We start from the raw sequence: 15,828 nt of genomic DNA, 5'->3' as shown, positions 1-15,828 counted from the left end.
GTTCTCCTGTTATTAAAAAAAAAAAGGACACACTATCCCCCAGGGCTCCCAGGTTCCTGGTTGCAGAAGTCTGAGCATCAGCACACAGAAGCTTCCAGGGAACAAGGCTAAGTAGATTAGCTGCCCCATCACTGAGAGATTGATTTAAAATATCTGGGGCTCTCTGTTAATACATCTACATGATTTCTTGTAAATGCCTTGGAGAAAATAAAGACTCCTTTCAATGGATTTGCTAAGGGAAAGCTTAACTCGAATGGCAAAGCAATGCATTTTTTATTTTTTGGGAGATACGGAGAATGCTGTTTCAAACCTCCTGGCTATGGATGTTATTAAGGAGATTAGTTACAGAGTGAGCTGAGGCCCTTTTCTGTGGGGCCTTCAAGGCGTTTAGCTTGCACTGGCCTCCCGTGAAGTCCAGGACAGGCAGTTTCTATACTGTGGCAGAATGGGCACCTGGGAAATCCTGCTGGATGCTTCAGCCTCTCTTTCTCTCTCTCTCTCTCTCTCTCTCTCTCTCTCTCTCTCTCTCTCTCTCTCTCTCTCACTCACTCTCTCTGTCAAAAAATATATTGCCCTAGTTAGCTTTAATTGCCAAATTGCCAAATTGACACAACTGAGAGTCATCTGAGAGGGAGGCCTCAGGTGAGGATGTACCTGAATCAGACTGGGCTGTGGGCATGTATATGGGGATGGCCTTGGTGATGGATTCATGTAGGAGGGCCCAGACCATAGTGGGAGGCACCATTCCCTAGGCAGGTGGTCCTGGCACATATAAGAAAGCTACCAGGCAGTGGCCAGGACAGCAAGCAGTACTCACCCATGGATTCTGCTTCAAGTCAAGTTCTTGCCCTGACTTTCCTCAGCAGAGGAATTTAACCTGTAAACAATGAACCCTTCCCTCCTCTAAGTTGCTTTGGGTCAGTATTTTATTACAGTAACGGATTGACACTAGAACAGACAATATGTTCTTTCCCTTGCAATAAAAATACGAGTGACTAAGTTAAAACAACAATAATGAATACCGCCACTGTTAATATAACAGGTTTTTTTAAAAAAATAAAAATAAAAATTAAGTAAATACTCTCAAGTGCCTGCCAGTTGCCATGCTGTGCTAAATCCAACCTCACTGGGTCCCTCTAATGTGTGATTTGAGCCTGGTGAGTTCTTGGAGGTGAAAGAGCTTTACAAGGATATGCTGGACCTCCTGCTGATTCCCTGTAATCCCACAGCCTTGGTAGTAACCATTTAGTTTTCTACTTCCAGAAAGGCTCGATCCAGATTGGGAAGCTGTCACATATAGGCACCTCTTTACCATTTAGAAAATCTCCACAAATTCTCAGAGTTGACTCCCTCAGGTCTCAGAAGATAATGGAAACCCAGGTTCTTAAGAGTGATCTGAGCTCTGCGCAGCACTGGGGTCCTGAGGAGGCTGGCTGAAGACCTGCATATGGAGGTTCTTGTCTTTCAGACAGAAACAAGGAGGGCTGGGGTCTCCAGAAGAGAGCACTATGAGGAGGGGTGTGTGTGTGACCAGAAAGGGGATCAGGGGACTTTAGGACGACAGCCCTGTAACTGTCCTGATGAGGAGCATGGCACATCTGGCTGTGACTGCAATCTGCTAAAAGGCAGGTTTCAGTGAGCTGTGATAAGAAATCCTATCACCCTCCATACCATATGCTCCCACACGGTGGAAGCCCAGGCCTGAGAAATGCGTAGCCCTAGGAGGAAATGCTATCAGTCCTGCGCAGCTAGAGAGTGTCCCTGATCCTCCCCAACTGCATGTGAGGTAAATCACCATATGTGCATGTGGTCTCAGGCCAGGAGGTAAGATACATTTAAACCACCCTTTAAGTCTAGAGATGGGCTTCTGAGTAATGCTGTCGACATCTATATTTCTAAAGTAGCAGCCGACCCCTGGACTTGAGTGCTCACATGTCCCATTGACCTCCCTGGATTCATCTGTGGCACAGTGCTGGGAAGTGCCATAGGCTGTGTGTGTCATCAGATTCATATGTGACAGCCTGAAACTTGGACGTGATGGTATCAGAAGGTACAGGAGTCCCTAGGTGGAACCTCACAGGTGTGATTAGCACCAAAAACAAACAAACAAACAAACAAACAAACAAGCAAACATAACATAACAAAACAAAAAACCCTAATGATGACAAATGCCGGTGTGTTCTGGGGTAAGGGGAATACTTATGCACTGGTGGTAGGAGTGAAAACTGTTAAGGCCACTATGAAAATCAGTTAAGCTGGAAATAGATCTGCCACATGACCCAGCCATCCCACTCTTGGGCACATGCCCAAAGACTGGATGTTCTACCATTGAGAAACCTGCTCTTCCATGTTCACTGTGGCTCTCCTCACAATAGCCAGGAAATGGAAACTGCCTAGATACCATCAGCTGATGAATGGATAAGAAAAATGTGGTACATTTACACAACAGAATATTTCCTAGTTATTAAGAAAAAGGAGATTATGAAATCTGCAGGCAAATGGGTGGAGCTGGAAGTAATCATTCAGACCCATACTTGTTTTTTTTTCTTATATGAGAAGTCATGGTTAGACAGAGCAGAGGCCCTAGGAGAGAATCCACTACTATTACTTGGCTAAACAGGCACAATAAACTGACTCCTAATGAGTTACAGTTATTCCCGTAGATTAAGGCACTTCTCAACCCCCGCTAGCAAAGCCTCTGCTTTCTGTAGATGACAACACAGACACTCACAGCTGGACAAGGTGCAGAGAATCAAAGAGTGCAGAATTTTTAGCTCAGGGATCACTAAGGAAGAAAGAATGGTAAGGCCGGGCGTGGTGGTGCAAGCCTTTAATCTCAGCACTTGGGAGGCAGAGGCAGGTGAGTTCGAGGCCAGCCTGGTCTACAAAGCAAGTCTAGGACAGTCAGGGCTACACAGAGAAACTCTGTCTCAAAAAACAAAACAAAACAAAAAAAATGGTAAGAACATAAAGGCCAGAGGCAGTGGATGACAACAAGGGAACAAGTCTCCTAGGCACAGCAGGGAGCTGTAGATGAACTCACAGTGGCTGTGATGGCATGCATAGGATCTTGAAAGCCTAAGGCAGACCAAACTCTGTTGGACAGCTCTCCAATCTTGGGAAGACTCCCTTTCTCAGCAGAGGGCTTCTTTCTTTCTGCCTGAATTCATCTGATGAGTGTCTCTAAGCATGACTCCCTAACCCCTGAGAGAAGTCATGTAGCCCACGGCCAAAATGCAGGTTCAACTTCCTTTCTCTGAAGGAACCTTTCTGACAAGTATCTAGAATTTCTGGTATGTAAATAAAGCCTTCCCAGCACCTCAAGACCAATAATAATCACCTACCCTGGGACCCCCCTCACCTACCCCTAAAGAACTGTAAAGCCTTGTTCACCCCCAATAAAGTACTCTCAGGCTGACACCACCCCCCTCCCCATCGATATTGGCCTATGATCTCCCCCTGGGGGTTGGGAAGGGAAGGCCACAAAACTCTAGTATGGAGAGGAGAGGTAGGTGTAAAATTCCACTTCCAGCCAAGGAGCTACTGACAATTGACAGCTGCTGGTGAGGGAAAAGAAAGTTTTCTTTAAGGGTGTAATTCCATGTAGGCCCACACATGCCCATGGAAGGCCACATATCCAAGAATATTTGAGCAGCTCAAATTGGCCTTGATGGGGGAGCAAAATCCCTCAAAATTGGTTGGGAAGGGAAAAGGAAGGTGGATCAAGAAGAGGAGGAGAAGTGGAGTAAACATGGTCAAAACTCATTGTATGAAATTCTCAAAGAACTAATAAAATGCAGTTTTAATAAACTCTAACTCCTCCTCAAAAAAAGAGGAAGAAGAAAAGACCTTCTTGTTCTTGGCTTTTGAGGACACATCAAAGTGAGCCAGTGAGCAAGGGGGTGGGACACTGGTCAGATGCAGACTGTCCTCTAGTGCCCGACTTGGACTCCCCCCAAACCTGGAACACAGACTTTAATGCTTATGTATCCGTTTTTGTGACCTTTGGTTACAGCAGCCCCAGGGGCCTGGACTCTTTAGAAGGGCTTAATTTATTTTCCCAATTTTGCTGAGATGGTGACAATGGATTGAATGTAAAATCACCAAGGAGACAAGCTTTGTTGGCCACATCAATGAGGGATCATCTAATCAGGTTAATTAAGGTGATAGGACCCACTACAAGTGTGGGTGGCACCATTCCCTAGGATGAGACGCTGAACTGCGTGAAAGGAGAAAGAGAGCTGAGGGCCAGCATCCTCTACCTTCTGAATTTTGACTGTGGATGCAATGTGACCAGATGCTTCATGCTCTTGTCACCATCCTTATCCCACTGTGGTACCCTCAAACTGTGAGCCAACATACATTATTCCCTAGGTCACACCAACAAGGCAACTAAGACATCTGCCCTCTCTGAGATGCAGACAGGCTCCTGGACTCAGACTTGGTAGAAGGACACACACATCTGTACTAGGAGTGCTCACTTTCCCACAGAAGCACTTTTCCTTTCACAGAAGCACCATGGGCTCAGTGAAGCCCCTTCCACATGCTACCTGTGAGTCCCCTATTCCTGGCCTCCTGTGAGTGTCCACATGTGCCACCTGAGTCCTCACACCTGCTACCCACGAGTGCTGACTTGGTGTCCCCTGGAGCTCTACAACCCTCAAGAAATAAAAGTTTTAACTTATAGCTAGAGTGAAAGAGAGGAGAAGGAAAGTTTAGAAACTGAAGGCAGCCACTGCAGCAGCTGCCCAGCGGGCATGCACTGTGCATCTTCAGCTTGCGGGTCTTACCTTCGTACAGCCAGTCGCTGAGGCCGTTGTAGATCACGCCCTCCTTCCCTGTAGAGACCACTCGGATTGCCTGCTTCCCAACGTGCGCACAGTAGTAGATGTTGTTCTCAAAGATGAATATCTAATTAGGAAAGAAGACATGATAGCAGAGGTTAAGCAAGGAGTGGACTTAGGGGTTCTGAAATTTGAAAGCGCCAGGCTCTCATTCCCCCTGCTGTGTGTACGTGATTGAACAAAGAGGGTCACAAAATCATTTGTGGTTGATTCCCCTGCAACATGGTCTACATTTAGGGACTGATCAGACACTTGAACTCTGCAGAGCTCACCCAGTGTTACCAGTGTTTGTCAGTATAAAATCCAAGTTGTTACGATTGGACAATTTCTGGCGTGATACTTCACTGGAACAGTGATACTCGGAATTGGGATCATATTTCAGCAGTGTGGTTTTTTCCTGGTGACTAAATTGTAGGCCAATGTGTTGGAGAGATCTAGTTTTACAGTTCTCAGCTTTCACAGGGGCGGGTTGGCTTGTGTCTGCCTGAGCTTGTCCTGGGGCTGCTGGATGGTAGTAGGAGGGCACCATTGTGTGACGGTAGTACTCACTTTGCTAGAACATGACAAAGGCCATCCCAGGGTGCAGAAGACACAGGGAGGCTGGGAAGCCAAGGGCTTCTTGGCTTAGGTCAAGGTCAGCCAGGCTTCCTCACAAAAGGGGTGAGAAGCAGTTGTATTGGCTACTTTAAAATTCACAGTTTAGTGTCACACCATCACACCATCCACCCACAAAGTGTTTCCACCATGCCCAGCTCACACCCTGTCCCACGAAGCACAGCCACTCAAATTTCTCCACAGCCCCCGGCTTCCAGCACGGGGCGTCAACCGTCTGTGAACTGTCCATTCATGGATACTCATCTGCTGGGCAGTAGCTGTCCTTCTTTGGGTAGTTAATTTCCCTCAGCACAATGTCCTCAAGGGTCATTTATGTTACGGCCATGGGCCAAAATGCCTAAAAGGAGGTTTTCAGCTGAGACCTGAGCACAGGGGATCAGGAGGGACTGAGAAGCTGGAGGGTAGGATGGAAGTGAGGATAGACACCAGGTGTGGAGTGGGCAAAGCGGGTGGAGAAATGGGGACAAGCTTCTTGTGAGCTGAGGTTCAATGAAGAAGGGACAAGGCCAGTTTCTGAAGATCTGCAGGCCTGCTGAGGGTGGGTCCAGCATCTGTGTGGGCAGAGAAGAGGGGAATGACCGTAGTCACCACAGATATGCACGCGTGCACGCGCGTGTACGCGCGCACACACACACACACACACACAGAGAGAGAGAGAGAGAGAGAGAGAGAGAGAGAGAGAGAGAGAGAGAGAGAGAGAGAGAGAGAGAGAGTAAATGGAGCAGTGGGTTGGCAAGCAGCAGCCATTGTATGAGTGGGCTGAGCTCTCGGCTGATGGTACAGGCAAGGCTCTCTGGCCATTCTCTTGAGCCTCAAGGGGATGGCAAGGCACTAGTGGAGCTGTGTTGCGGCACAGAATACAGTTTGACCTCGGGTGCATCACCTGCTTTCTAGGGCAGAGGACGGAGTTGGTCCATGGGATGGTTCTCAGAGTTCAACACATGATAGATGACACTGGGGAGCCTTAAAAATTCCTAGTGCTCAGACATACATCCAGCTGGAGTCTCTGGAGTGGGACCCGGGCACTGGCATTTTGGAGGACATCCTGGTGACTTTCGTGCGCAGTCAGATTTAAGATCCAGTGGCCCAGAGATGAGGGACTAGGCAATCTCCTGAGCTATCACACTGAGCGAGCCTATGTGCAGAGCTCTGGTCAGTTCTGCCCAGGCTCCCTGAGTCTGGATCTGTGGCACCTCTCACATCAGCCAGAGAAAAGGATCAGGAAATAAAGCCAGGCTTTTGCTGTCGTTGTTTAAGGAAATTTTAGAAAAAATATTGAGTGAAGATATTTTGCTTAATACAAAAAGGCAAAAACAAAAAGGCAAACTCCCTGTGTTTATAGTACTGGAGAGCGAACATGGGCCTTGCCTGAATTCTACCCCCAGCTCCCCTTTCACTTTTTATTTTTTTAAAAGATTTATTTATTACATACACAGTATTTTGCCTGCATGTACTCCTGCCCCCCAGAAGAGGGCACCAGATCTCATTGTAGATGGTTGTGAGCCACCATGTGGTTGCTGGGAATTGAACTCAGGAGGTTTGGAAGAACAGACAGTGCTCTTAACCCCTGAGCCATCTCTACAGCCCCCCACCCTGGGTTTCACGAAACTGTCCAGGCTAGCCTTCAACTTGGAATCCTCCTGCCTCTGCTTCCTGAGTGGCTGGGATGGCAGGACTGCACCTCCAGGCCTGTGAATGTTTTATGTTGAAGGACAGAGTTCTGCCCTGGAAGTTTCTCCAGCTATTGGGCTTTCAGCATAGGCTTCCTGCTTCCTAATGTGCTCACTTCAACCTGAAACAAGCTGGCAAACTCCCAGACTCAAGGACAAGTTCTAATTTAATTTAAGCACCTGTTCTTAGAGGTTTGCCTAAGATGAACCCCTAAATTTGAGCTCCTTTTATGCACTCAGCTGGCAATGGCTTTTTGAATCAAGCCAGGCTGTAGCCAATTAGTATTTTGCATAAATAAAATGTGCAGTGCTGGGAATTAAGGCCTTTTCTACCTCAGCTTTCAGGAGCAAGCTGCAGAGAGCAGTGCAGGGCTAGAGCATTCTTTACATTTGCTGCTCTGCATTCAGGTGATGACGTCAGGTAGAAAGTCCGGCATCACCTGAGCTGCCTGTGGGTCTGTGGTGCTGGGCATAGGGACCACAGCGGCTGTGGGTGTGTAGACCCCAAGAAGCCAAGAGCTTCCTAGGCGGAGAGGAGCACTGAGAATGACACTAAGCAAGTCCTCTGAGGACTCATATTTCAGGCTGCTATGTAAAGGGGACACTGCAGCCCCAAATTGCCTCATACTTGCTGTAGACAGCCTGTCCCCATACCTCTTCAGCCATACCACGTCACCAAAAGCTCTGGTGATAAGGTGAGGAAAATGGGTGAGTACCCAATTCTTTCTCCTGAAAATCATATTGACATTACTACAGGCATAAGGTCTAGCAGCTGAGCAAACAGCTCTTTATAAAACGATCTCTTATTCCTCCATCTGGGACCTCAGGATAAAATTCTGCAGAAGTTTCCTTGGGGTTCTAAGCCATGGCTTTCCTGTCCTCAGCTATTTTCCACTTCAGGCACCTCCTGGGCAGCCTCATCTCTCTTTGCACCCACTCGCTGCTCCTTGGGCCAGCTGCCCTAGTATGTCATTTACCCTCTTCTTGGCCCTGCAGTGTCTTACTGCATGGGGAGGGGCAGGATTTCTCGTCTCTCTGAGTTAGGTTTGCTGTGGCTGAATCTCCACCTAGTTTTTCTTTCAAACACATTTTTTTTTTCAAACACATGACTGTGGTGGTTTGAATGGGAAGGGTCCCATTGACTCATATATTTGAATACTTGGTGTGTGTCCCTGCCACCATAGTGGAATTATTTGGCAAGGAGATGGGGACTTGTTGGAGTAGGTGTGTCATGGGGAGGGCGCTGGGGTTTCAAAAGATGGAGCCATTCCCAGTGTTCCTTCTCTGCCTCTTGCTTGCAGGTCAGGATGTGAGCTCGCATACATTACTGCCACCATACTTTTGTTTTGCCATTATGGACACTAACCCTCTAAAGTCATAAGCCCAATTAAATGATTGCTTTTATAATTCACCTTGGTCATGATTTTTTTTTCCAGCAAAAGAAAAGTAACTAACCCCACTCCCAGAACCAACTTTTCTCTTATTTATGGTTTCTATTGATAGGAACAAACAGCATGGCCAAGGCAGCTTATAGGAGGAGGGGAGATTCTAGTGTCATAAGGATGGGGGTTCATTACCATCATGGTGGGGAGCATGGCAGCAGGCGGGGAGGCATGGCACTAGAGAAGCTACTGAGAGCTTGTATCCTGATCAACAACCAAGAAGCAGAGAGCACACTGCGAATGGCTCTAGTCTTTTGAAACCTCAAAGCCTGCCCCCAGAGAAACACCTCCTCCAACAAGGCCATACTTCCCAATCCTTCCCAAGCAGTGTCACCAACAGGGGACTAAATATTCAAACATATGAGTCTATGGTGGCCATTCTCATTTAAACCACCACAATGGGACTGGAAGACAGGAGTCAGATCCAGCCTAGACTGGTTTTGAGTGCATGTGCAGTATGGCCAACTGTGTCCTTGGAGTCAACTTTTAGGGAGAATACCCTATTTACCATCTCATGCCTATGCAGATGTGGCCATGCATATGGTTGAAATCAGATGCATCATGGGAGAGGACATGTGAGTAGAGAAAAGCTTATCTAATCCAAAACAGAGAACCACCCAAGCTATACCCATAGCAACCAGCTCTTCCTTTTCTAGGACCCCATAAAAAGAAAGGCTCAAATAATTATGGAGGCACTCAGGCACTCAGGCACTGAGGTAGCCCATTGCCTCTCTTGGCAAATAATCTAAAGCTTTTGCTTGTGTTTTGTTCTTAATAAAACATCTTGCTGCTTTGCTTTTGTGTGCGCCTCTTTCTCAGTTTCTCAAGGACGGCACCAGGAACTGGGAAACAACCTGAGACTCCCTGTGACAGTCAGAAAGGGACTGTGTTACTGAAACCCATCGGAATGTGTATGTGGCTGTTTGTGGTGGTTTGAGTCAGAATGGCCCCCATAGGCTCACAGATTTGTGTGCTTAGTCATTAGGGAATGGTGCCACTTGACAGGGATCAGGAGGTGTGGCCTTGATGGAGGAAGTGTGTCACTAGGGGTGGGGTTTGGGACTTCAGAGACCCAAGCCAGGCCCAGTGGCTCTCTTTTTGGCTGCTGCCTGCTGACCCACATGTAGCTACCTCTCCATCACCATGTCTGCCTGATCTGCTGGCAGGCTTCCCCCCACGGCGATAATGGACTAAGCCTTTGAAACTGTAAGCTAGCTGTAGTTAAATGCTTTTTTAAAATAAGAGTTGCTGTGGTCATGGCATCTCTTCATAGCAATAGAACATTGTGAAAACACTATTATTCCTCTTGGAAGATAGTTCTGCTAGTATTAATCTGAACAATAATCTGAATCATCTGGGTTATAACTAATGGAGGTTTCCACTGTGTGTGTGCGTGAGTGTGTGTGTGTGTGTGTGTGTGTGTGTGTTAATGTACACTTTTAATATTTATTAAACCACCTCACATAACTCTATAGGGAAAGTGCCGCCACATGCTCTGAGGTTGGTTACCATTCAGCTGAAAGACACACACACACAGCTAAAGAGGCAACTAATTACATGAGGAACCAGGGAGGAGATAATTACTATAATTGGATGCAATTAGCTTTTAGTCTTGGAAAATCAAGGCCAATGGGAAACATGTTGAATAGATGGTGGTACAGCGATGGGTGCGATGGTGATGGAGGAAGGACACTGGACTTGAAGTAGAGCCCGGATTGTGGTCTCCAGCTGCCTGACTTAGTGTGGCTCTTGCCCTTATTTCTCTGTTCTTCTTCACTGCAGAAGAGGGCTTGGAAGGGTTCTCCTGTCTATGACTATATTAAATCTAAACTTCCCAAGAGCATAAACAACCAGAGAATACCTGTAGAAAATTGAAGAGTTAAACTATGGCCAGTTTGACTGAAGTGAGATCTGTCCTGAATAGTTATAGTGAACCCAACATGTCTCAGCAAAGATGGAAGGGGAATGATTAAAAGCCTCAAGGACCACATTTCTCAAGCATCCTCAGCCAGCATTTCACATGGCTTTCCAAGGCTCGAGATGGCCTCCAGGGGGTGATGAAGGTCCCAGCTGCCTTTCCTGCCCATTCTGATCTTTTTCTTGAGTTAGTCCATCAAGCATGGTTTAATGACAAGTGTTCAGCTGATGTTGTGATGTGTCATAGGCATCTGTTTGGGTAGGCTTTCCCAGACTGTTGTCACTAACACTCTGCCACCTAAAAACTCATCATCGAGCACTATGTGATCAAGTTACAAAACCACCAAAGACAGAATTAAAAACTCACCTGGTTTAATTAAGTTTATGAATTTTTGTTGGTCTGCATTCATAGTTGGCCTTGGACACACGTGGCACAAGGCACAAAGGGCCTTGGCTTTGATCCATTTGTTAGTGTGAAACAGACTGGGTGGATAATTACAGAAGAACCATTGTTCTTTCTTTTAGTGATGGTCATAGGCAGGTTATGTGTTTCTCAAGATTTTGGAATAAATCTTTATTGGGGCTGGGAACACTGCAGGAAACACTCCATGGCAGTGGAACAGCACACACAAAACAGTGAAGGTGGTACGTAGCAGGGAAGCTGAGCAAAGATCCCTCCAGCTATGACTGAGGAGTGCTGGTCAGCTGGTGTCTCTCGATGGCCTTGTTCTCTGTTCAAACTACAAAGGCCACTGCTAGTTCTCGGCGTGGTTTCAGCAAGAGGCTATGGAAAGGCTAGAGTCACCAGTGATGTGTCCGAGATCGAAAAACTCTCTGTTTTGTGTAGAACTTGGCCTCCAGCTAATAATCTGTTCCTGCTGTCTGGAAACTTGGCAAGAGGAGACTGTGAAGTCTCCTGTGGATCTCATGGTATATGAAATGTATATGAAAAGCTCATTTGGATAAGAGTAACGGTGGCTTCTGGCAGCAGCCATAGACAATAAGAGGCAGCTGTGAATGTGTGGAGGATGGGTACCTCCTGGCTTGCTCAGCCTGCTTTCTTATAGAACCCAGGGTCACCTGCCTAGGGAACGACACCGCCCACAGTAAACTAGGCCTCCCCACATCAATCAAGAAAATACATCATAGGTTTGCCCACGGGCCAATCTGGTCGGAGCATGTTGTCAAGTGAGGCTTCTTTTACCAGACTGACTCCAGCTTGTGTTGTTGACATAAAACCAGCCAGCACAGAGCCAAACTTGGGTTCATTCTACTACATGCTCTTGACAGATGAGCTATGTCTCCAGCCCTAATGTAGTGTGTTACTTGTCCCTTGGTTCTTTGATGTGTATAGTCTGTAATACAAGTACTGTGTGCATTTTTATGTGAAAAACATTGTCAGTGACTTATCTTCCTGGGATAAATTTTAATAAATGGAAATCACAAGTCTGGCTTATTTGCTATAAATGTGTGGTTAAAGGCCATGAGGAAGCCGATCAAAGAATTGCATAGTGGGCTAAACACACTGGTATGTTTGTAAGGATGGAAAGAAATTGTACTACAGGGTGGCTATTTTGATTACAAACTTGTCAAAGTCGTAATAAGAACAGCGCTGAATATCACTATGCATGCATTCTTTCCCACAGAGTGCAGACTGGAAGAGAGCACGGGGAAGCATTTAGCAGATCCTACAGGGAGATTTCTCTTGCATTAATTAAATGAATAAAGATCACTTAGGGAGGGATGGGCACATTGGGCTATATACAAACTCACTTTGAGGCCGAAGGGTTGGGCTGATATTCTGTTGTGCAACAGGGAAGCTACGACTGGCAGTGATCTGAAGTCAAAAATACCCAAAGAGTCCCAATTCAAAGACAGAAATGCTAATTACCCTGACTACATTACTGCATATTGTATATATGTGTTTAGAAATACTATACTGTTGAGTGCTGGAGAGATGGCTCAGAGGTTAAGAGCACTGGCTGCTCTTCCAAAGGTCCTGAGTTCAGTTCCCAGCAACCACATGGTGGCTTATGACCATCTATAATGAGATCTGGTGACTTCTTCTGGCATGCAGGCAAAACAGTGTATACAAGAAAGAAAGAAAGAAAGAAAGAAAGAAAGAAAGAAAGAAAGAAAGAAAGAAAAAGAAGAAGAAAGAAAGAAAGAAAGAAGAAAAGAAAGAAAGAAAAGAAAGAAAGAAAGAAAGAAAGAAAGAAAGAAAGAACACATTGCACCCCATATATGCACAGTTATTACATATCAATTAAAATGATCAATAGGACTGAAAAATAGCTCAGTGGGCAAAAACACTTGCTACCAAGCCCAGAATCCACACGGTGAAAGGACAGAACTGACTCTGACAAATTGTCCTCTGATTTCCACACACCTGCCATGGTGCGCGCGCGCACGCACACACACGCACGTACACACACACACACACACACACACACACACACACACACACACACACAGACAGTAAAATGACATTACCATAGAGAGAATCAGGAAGAAAAGATTCTGGAAGTAAAATGTAATTGCTACTTTTTAGCCACATCCCCCTAAACTGGTGAGCTCAGCTGCTGAGCATGGAGGGAGAGGACCCACAGGTTTACATGTATGTGCTTCCATGCTTTCCCAGGATCTCACGAGAGCAGCAGTGGCCTGAGAACATACAGATTTACATGCACACACTCACATACGCCTCTCCTGGAAGCTTCCCCAGTGGTTGGGATCGTACCCAGGGCACAGAGCTCAGTGCCACGAGCTGGCTGCTCCATATAAGACACTACAGAAGTTCTTTCTTTTCCTTACATTTCAACCATTTCACTGTCCAGGTGGGCAAATCAGCCTTCTATTGTGAATCTGTCACTTTGGTGGAGGCAGCCAGCATTCTTGGCCATGATAGCTTTGAAGGCTTGGTGAACCTTAGCCAATTCCATGTTAGCAGTGTGAGCCCGAGAATACCTCGTGGGCCGTGTGCTGAAGTTGAGTAGCTAGATGGTCTTTCCAATGACTCAAATTCTCAATTACTGGTTCATAACTCACAAGCTGTTCTTGGTTTGTTTTTTTGAAACAGGGTTTCTCTATGTAGCCTTGGCTGTCCTGGAACTCATTCTATAGACCAGGCCGGCCTCGAACTCACAGAGATCTGCCTGCCTCTGCCTCCCGAGTGGCTTGTTCTCTGGCACTATATTTCTTCATATCTAACAATAACCAGTTTATCACACATCCCCATGACTCTGTCAGCCTGAAGTCCAGCTTTCCTAGTTCTTTCCTTTGGGCCCTGCCTGAGCAGCTTCAGGATGTGGCAAAACCCCACTTAATTGCTCTGCCACTTGACTCCCCTTTCCAGAAAACATGGCTCATCACACATGCTGTGGCTCTAAGGATAAACGTGGTCATCTGCAGGACAAAGCAGGAGAGGTTATGAACACATTTAAAGGTAACATGATAGTAACCAAACTGGTGTGACCAGCTCATTCTCCCCACCGATGGCACCATTCTCATCACAGGTTCCTTGCCTTTCTCCTGCTCCAATGTGATCTCTTTTGCCCTTCCCTGCAAAATTCAGAGCAACGAGTTAAGGCAGGAGTTAACCTTGGAGGGCAGAGCATGGAGCTGAGAAAGAGGAGAACGTAAGACAGTCTTTCCAGAGAGTACTAGTCACTGCCCTTCCCCATTGTCTCCTAGAGCCAAGACAGAGAGCCCAAAAGCCATGGAGGAGATCTGTCCACCAGTATGGTTCTTAACAGAGAAGGCAAAATCTTTTCTATACTGACAAAAATCTCAGGACCTTCTGCATCTGTTTAACTCACATTTTGCACAGAGAATAGTACTTATTACTTTTCAAATTCTAAAGGGGAAAAACCCCTCAAACCAGCACACACTCAGTACTGATGGTAGAGACACTGGGTTTGATGCACAGGAGTGAGGGAACGTCATAGCTAAGAAGGTAGATGTACCACTGCTAATATCTCCAGGGACAGCCAGGTGACCACAGCCAGGGGAGGGGGGAGCAATGTACTACTCCACAACTTCACAAACCCATGTGGTGCTGACCACAAGATGGCCTGGGCAGGCTTCCCTAGGGGCAGCAGGTGTTGGCAACTGCTGGAAGGAACTTAAGGACAGATAAGAGGTTGCGCTATCCACTTCATCTGTAGGGTTTGCAGGTCTATTTGGACAGTCACATCTAAGCTGAGATCAGAAGGTGAAGAAGATGTGCCTAGGAGGCTAAGAGCATCCCCGGACAGAGGGCTGTACCTGCTGAGGGCCTGGCTGACAGGGAAACACTCATTGGAGGAATGAAGAGGGCTGGCATGGCTGCATCAATGCAGAGAGTGTAGGCATGGGCTAAGGAAGATGTAAAGATGGCTGTGAGGTTCCTAGAGGCACCCTAGCCTTTGCCGATGATGACAGTCGGGGAATTCTTGAAGTGCTGGCTGTGTGCACAGTGGCTGCCTGTTCTAGAGGAGGGAATGTGTGGTATGGTGGCTGTCCACATTGGGTAAGAGAGCAGAGTGGATAAGAGACTCTGCAGTGTCCATGGCAGTGCCGACAGCCATCATCCCATCCAGGGCCAGCGTCCTTGCTTTAGCCCTGTGTTCTTTACCCCTGGAGCCTGTCGCTCCTTTAGTGCCTGGTCTTGTGTGCCACCAGGAAAGCAGTGGCATCAAATTAGTCACCCAGGATGACCAGCATTCTCCCCTGGGCAGCCATAGTTCTTTTTATGATTCAGAGCCAAGGCTTCTAGAGTTGTACCATGCACCTCTAGTGTGCTGGGAGGCCATAGTGGGTGTTCACAGGAGCTTCCAGGACCCTGCACTCCTCATGCAGGAAGACACCCACTTAGCCTGCACTGAGAGTAGCTATGTTGCTGGAATCCTAAGCCCAGTCACAGCTGCTGGACCAGTGAGTTTAGCCACCAGCAAAATGACAGTGGCATGTACCTGGGCCATCCGCCAAACTGTATGGTAGGCAGGGCTGGCCATTTCCTTTAAACTCCACTCTCTCTCTCCTCTGCCTTGTGGCTTGGAGTGGGAGGCAGGATGGACAGAGGAGGTGAGGAAGAGACCCACCCCAGAATGGTCAGACAGGGATGGAGAAGAGACCCATGCAGGTTACCACGAGTCCTGGATTCAGCTAGGCTGGGTGCTAGGCACTGTCACCCACCACATATATGGAGGCACACCTCCTCCACTGCTTCCAGTTCCAGGCAGGCTTCTGTCTTTTAAAGCTGAAGCATCTGATGAATGAATATGCGTGCATCCTGATGATTTCCAACTATCTATTTCTATCTCCACCTGTCCCCCTGTCCATTCCCTGGCTTTCCCCATG

The 15,828-nt window shown here is 47.0% G+C and overlaps 1 protein-coding gene across 4 annotated transcripts in view; it reads right to left on the bottom strand.

Annotated features, from left to right (window-relative positions):
• Dpp6 (dipeptidyl peptidase like 6) overlaps window positions 1-15,828 on the bottom strand; it is an 846,101-nt gene that overhangs the window by 107,903 nt on the left and 722,370 nt on the right. For all 4 annotated transcript variants that reach the window (XM_051152206.1, XM_051152208.1, XM_051152205.1 and 1 more), the window contains exon 8: window positions 4,791-4,911. In XM_051152206.1, the coding sequence (XP_051008163.1) occupies window positions 4,791-4,911 (121 nt within the window). The remainder of the gene's footprint in view (window positions 1-4,790; window positions 4,912-15,828) is intronic.

Source organism: Acomys russatus, chromosome 10, assembly GCF_903995435.1.
Source record: "Acomys russatus chromosome 10, mAcoRus1.1, whole genome shotgun sequence".
Classification (NCBI taxonomy): Eukaryota; Metazoa; Chordata; class Mammalia; order Rodentia; family Muridae; genus Acomys; species Acomys russatus.
This window is presented reverse-complemented; position numbering and strand designations above follow the sequence as displayed.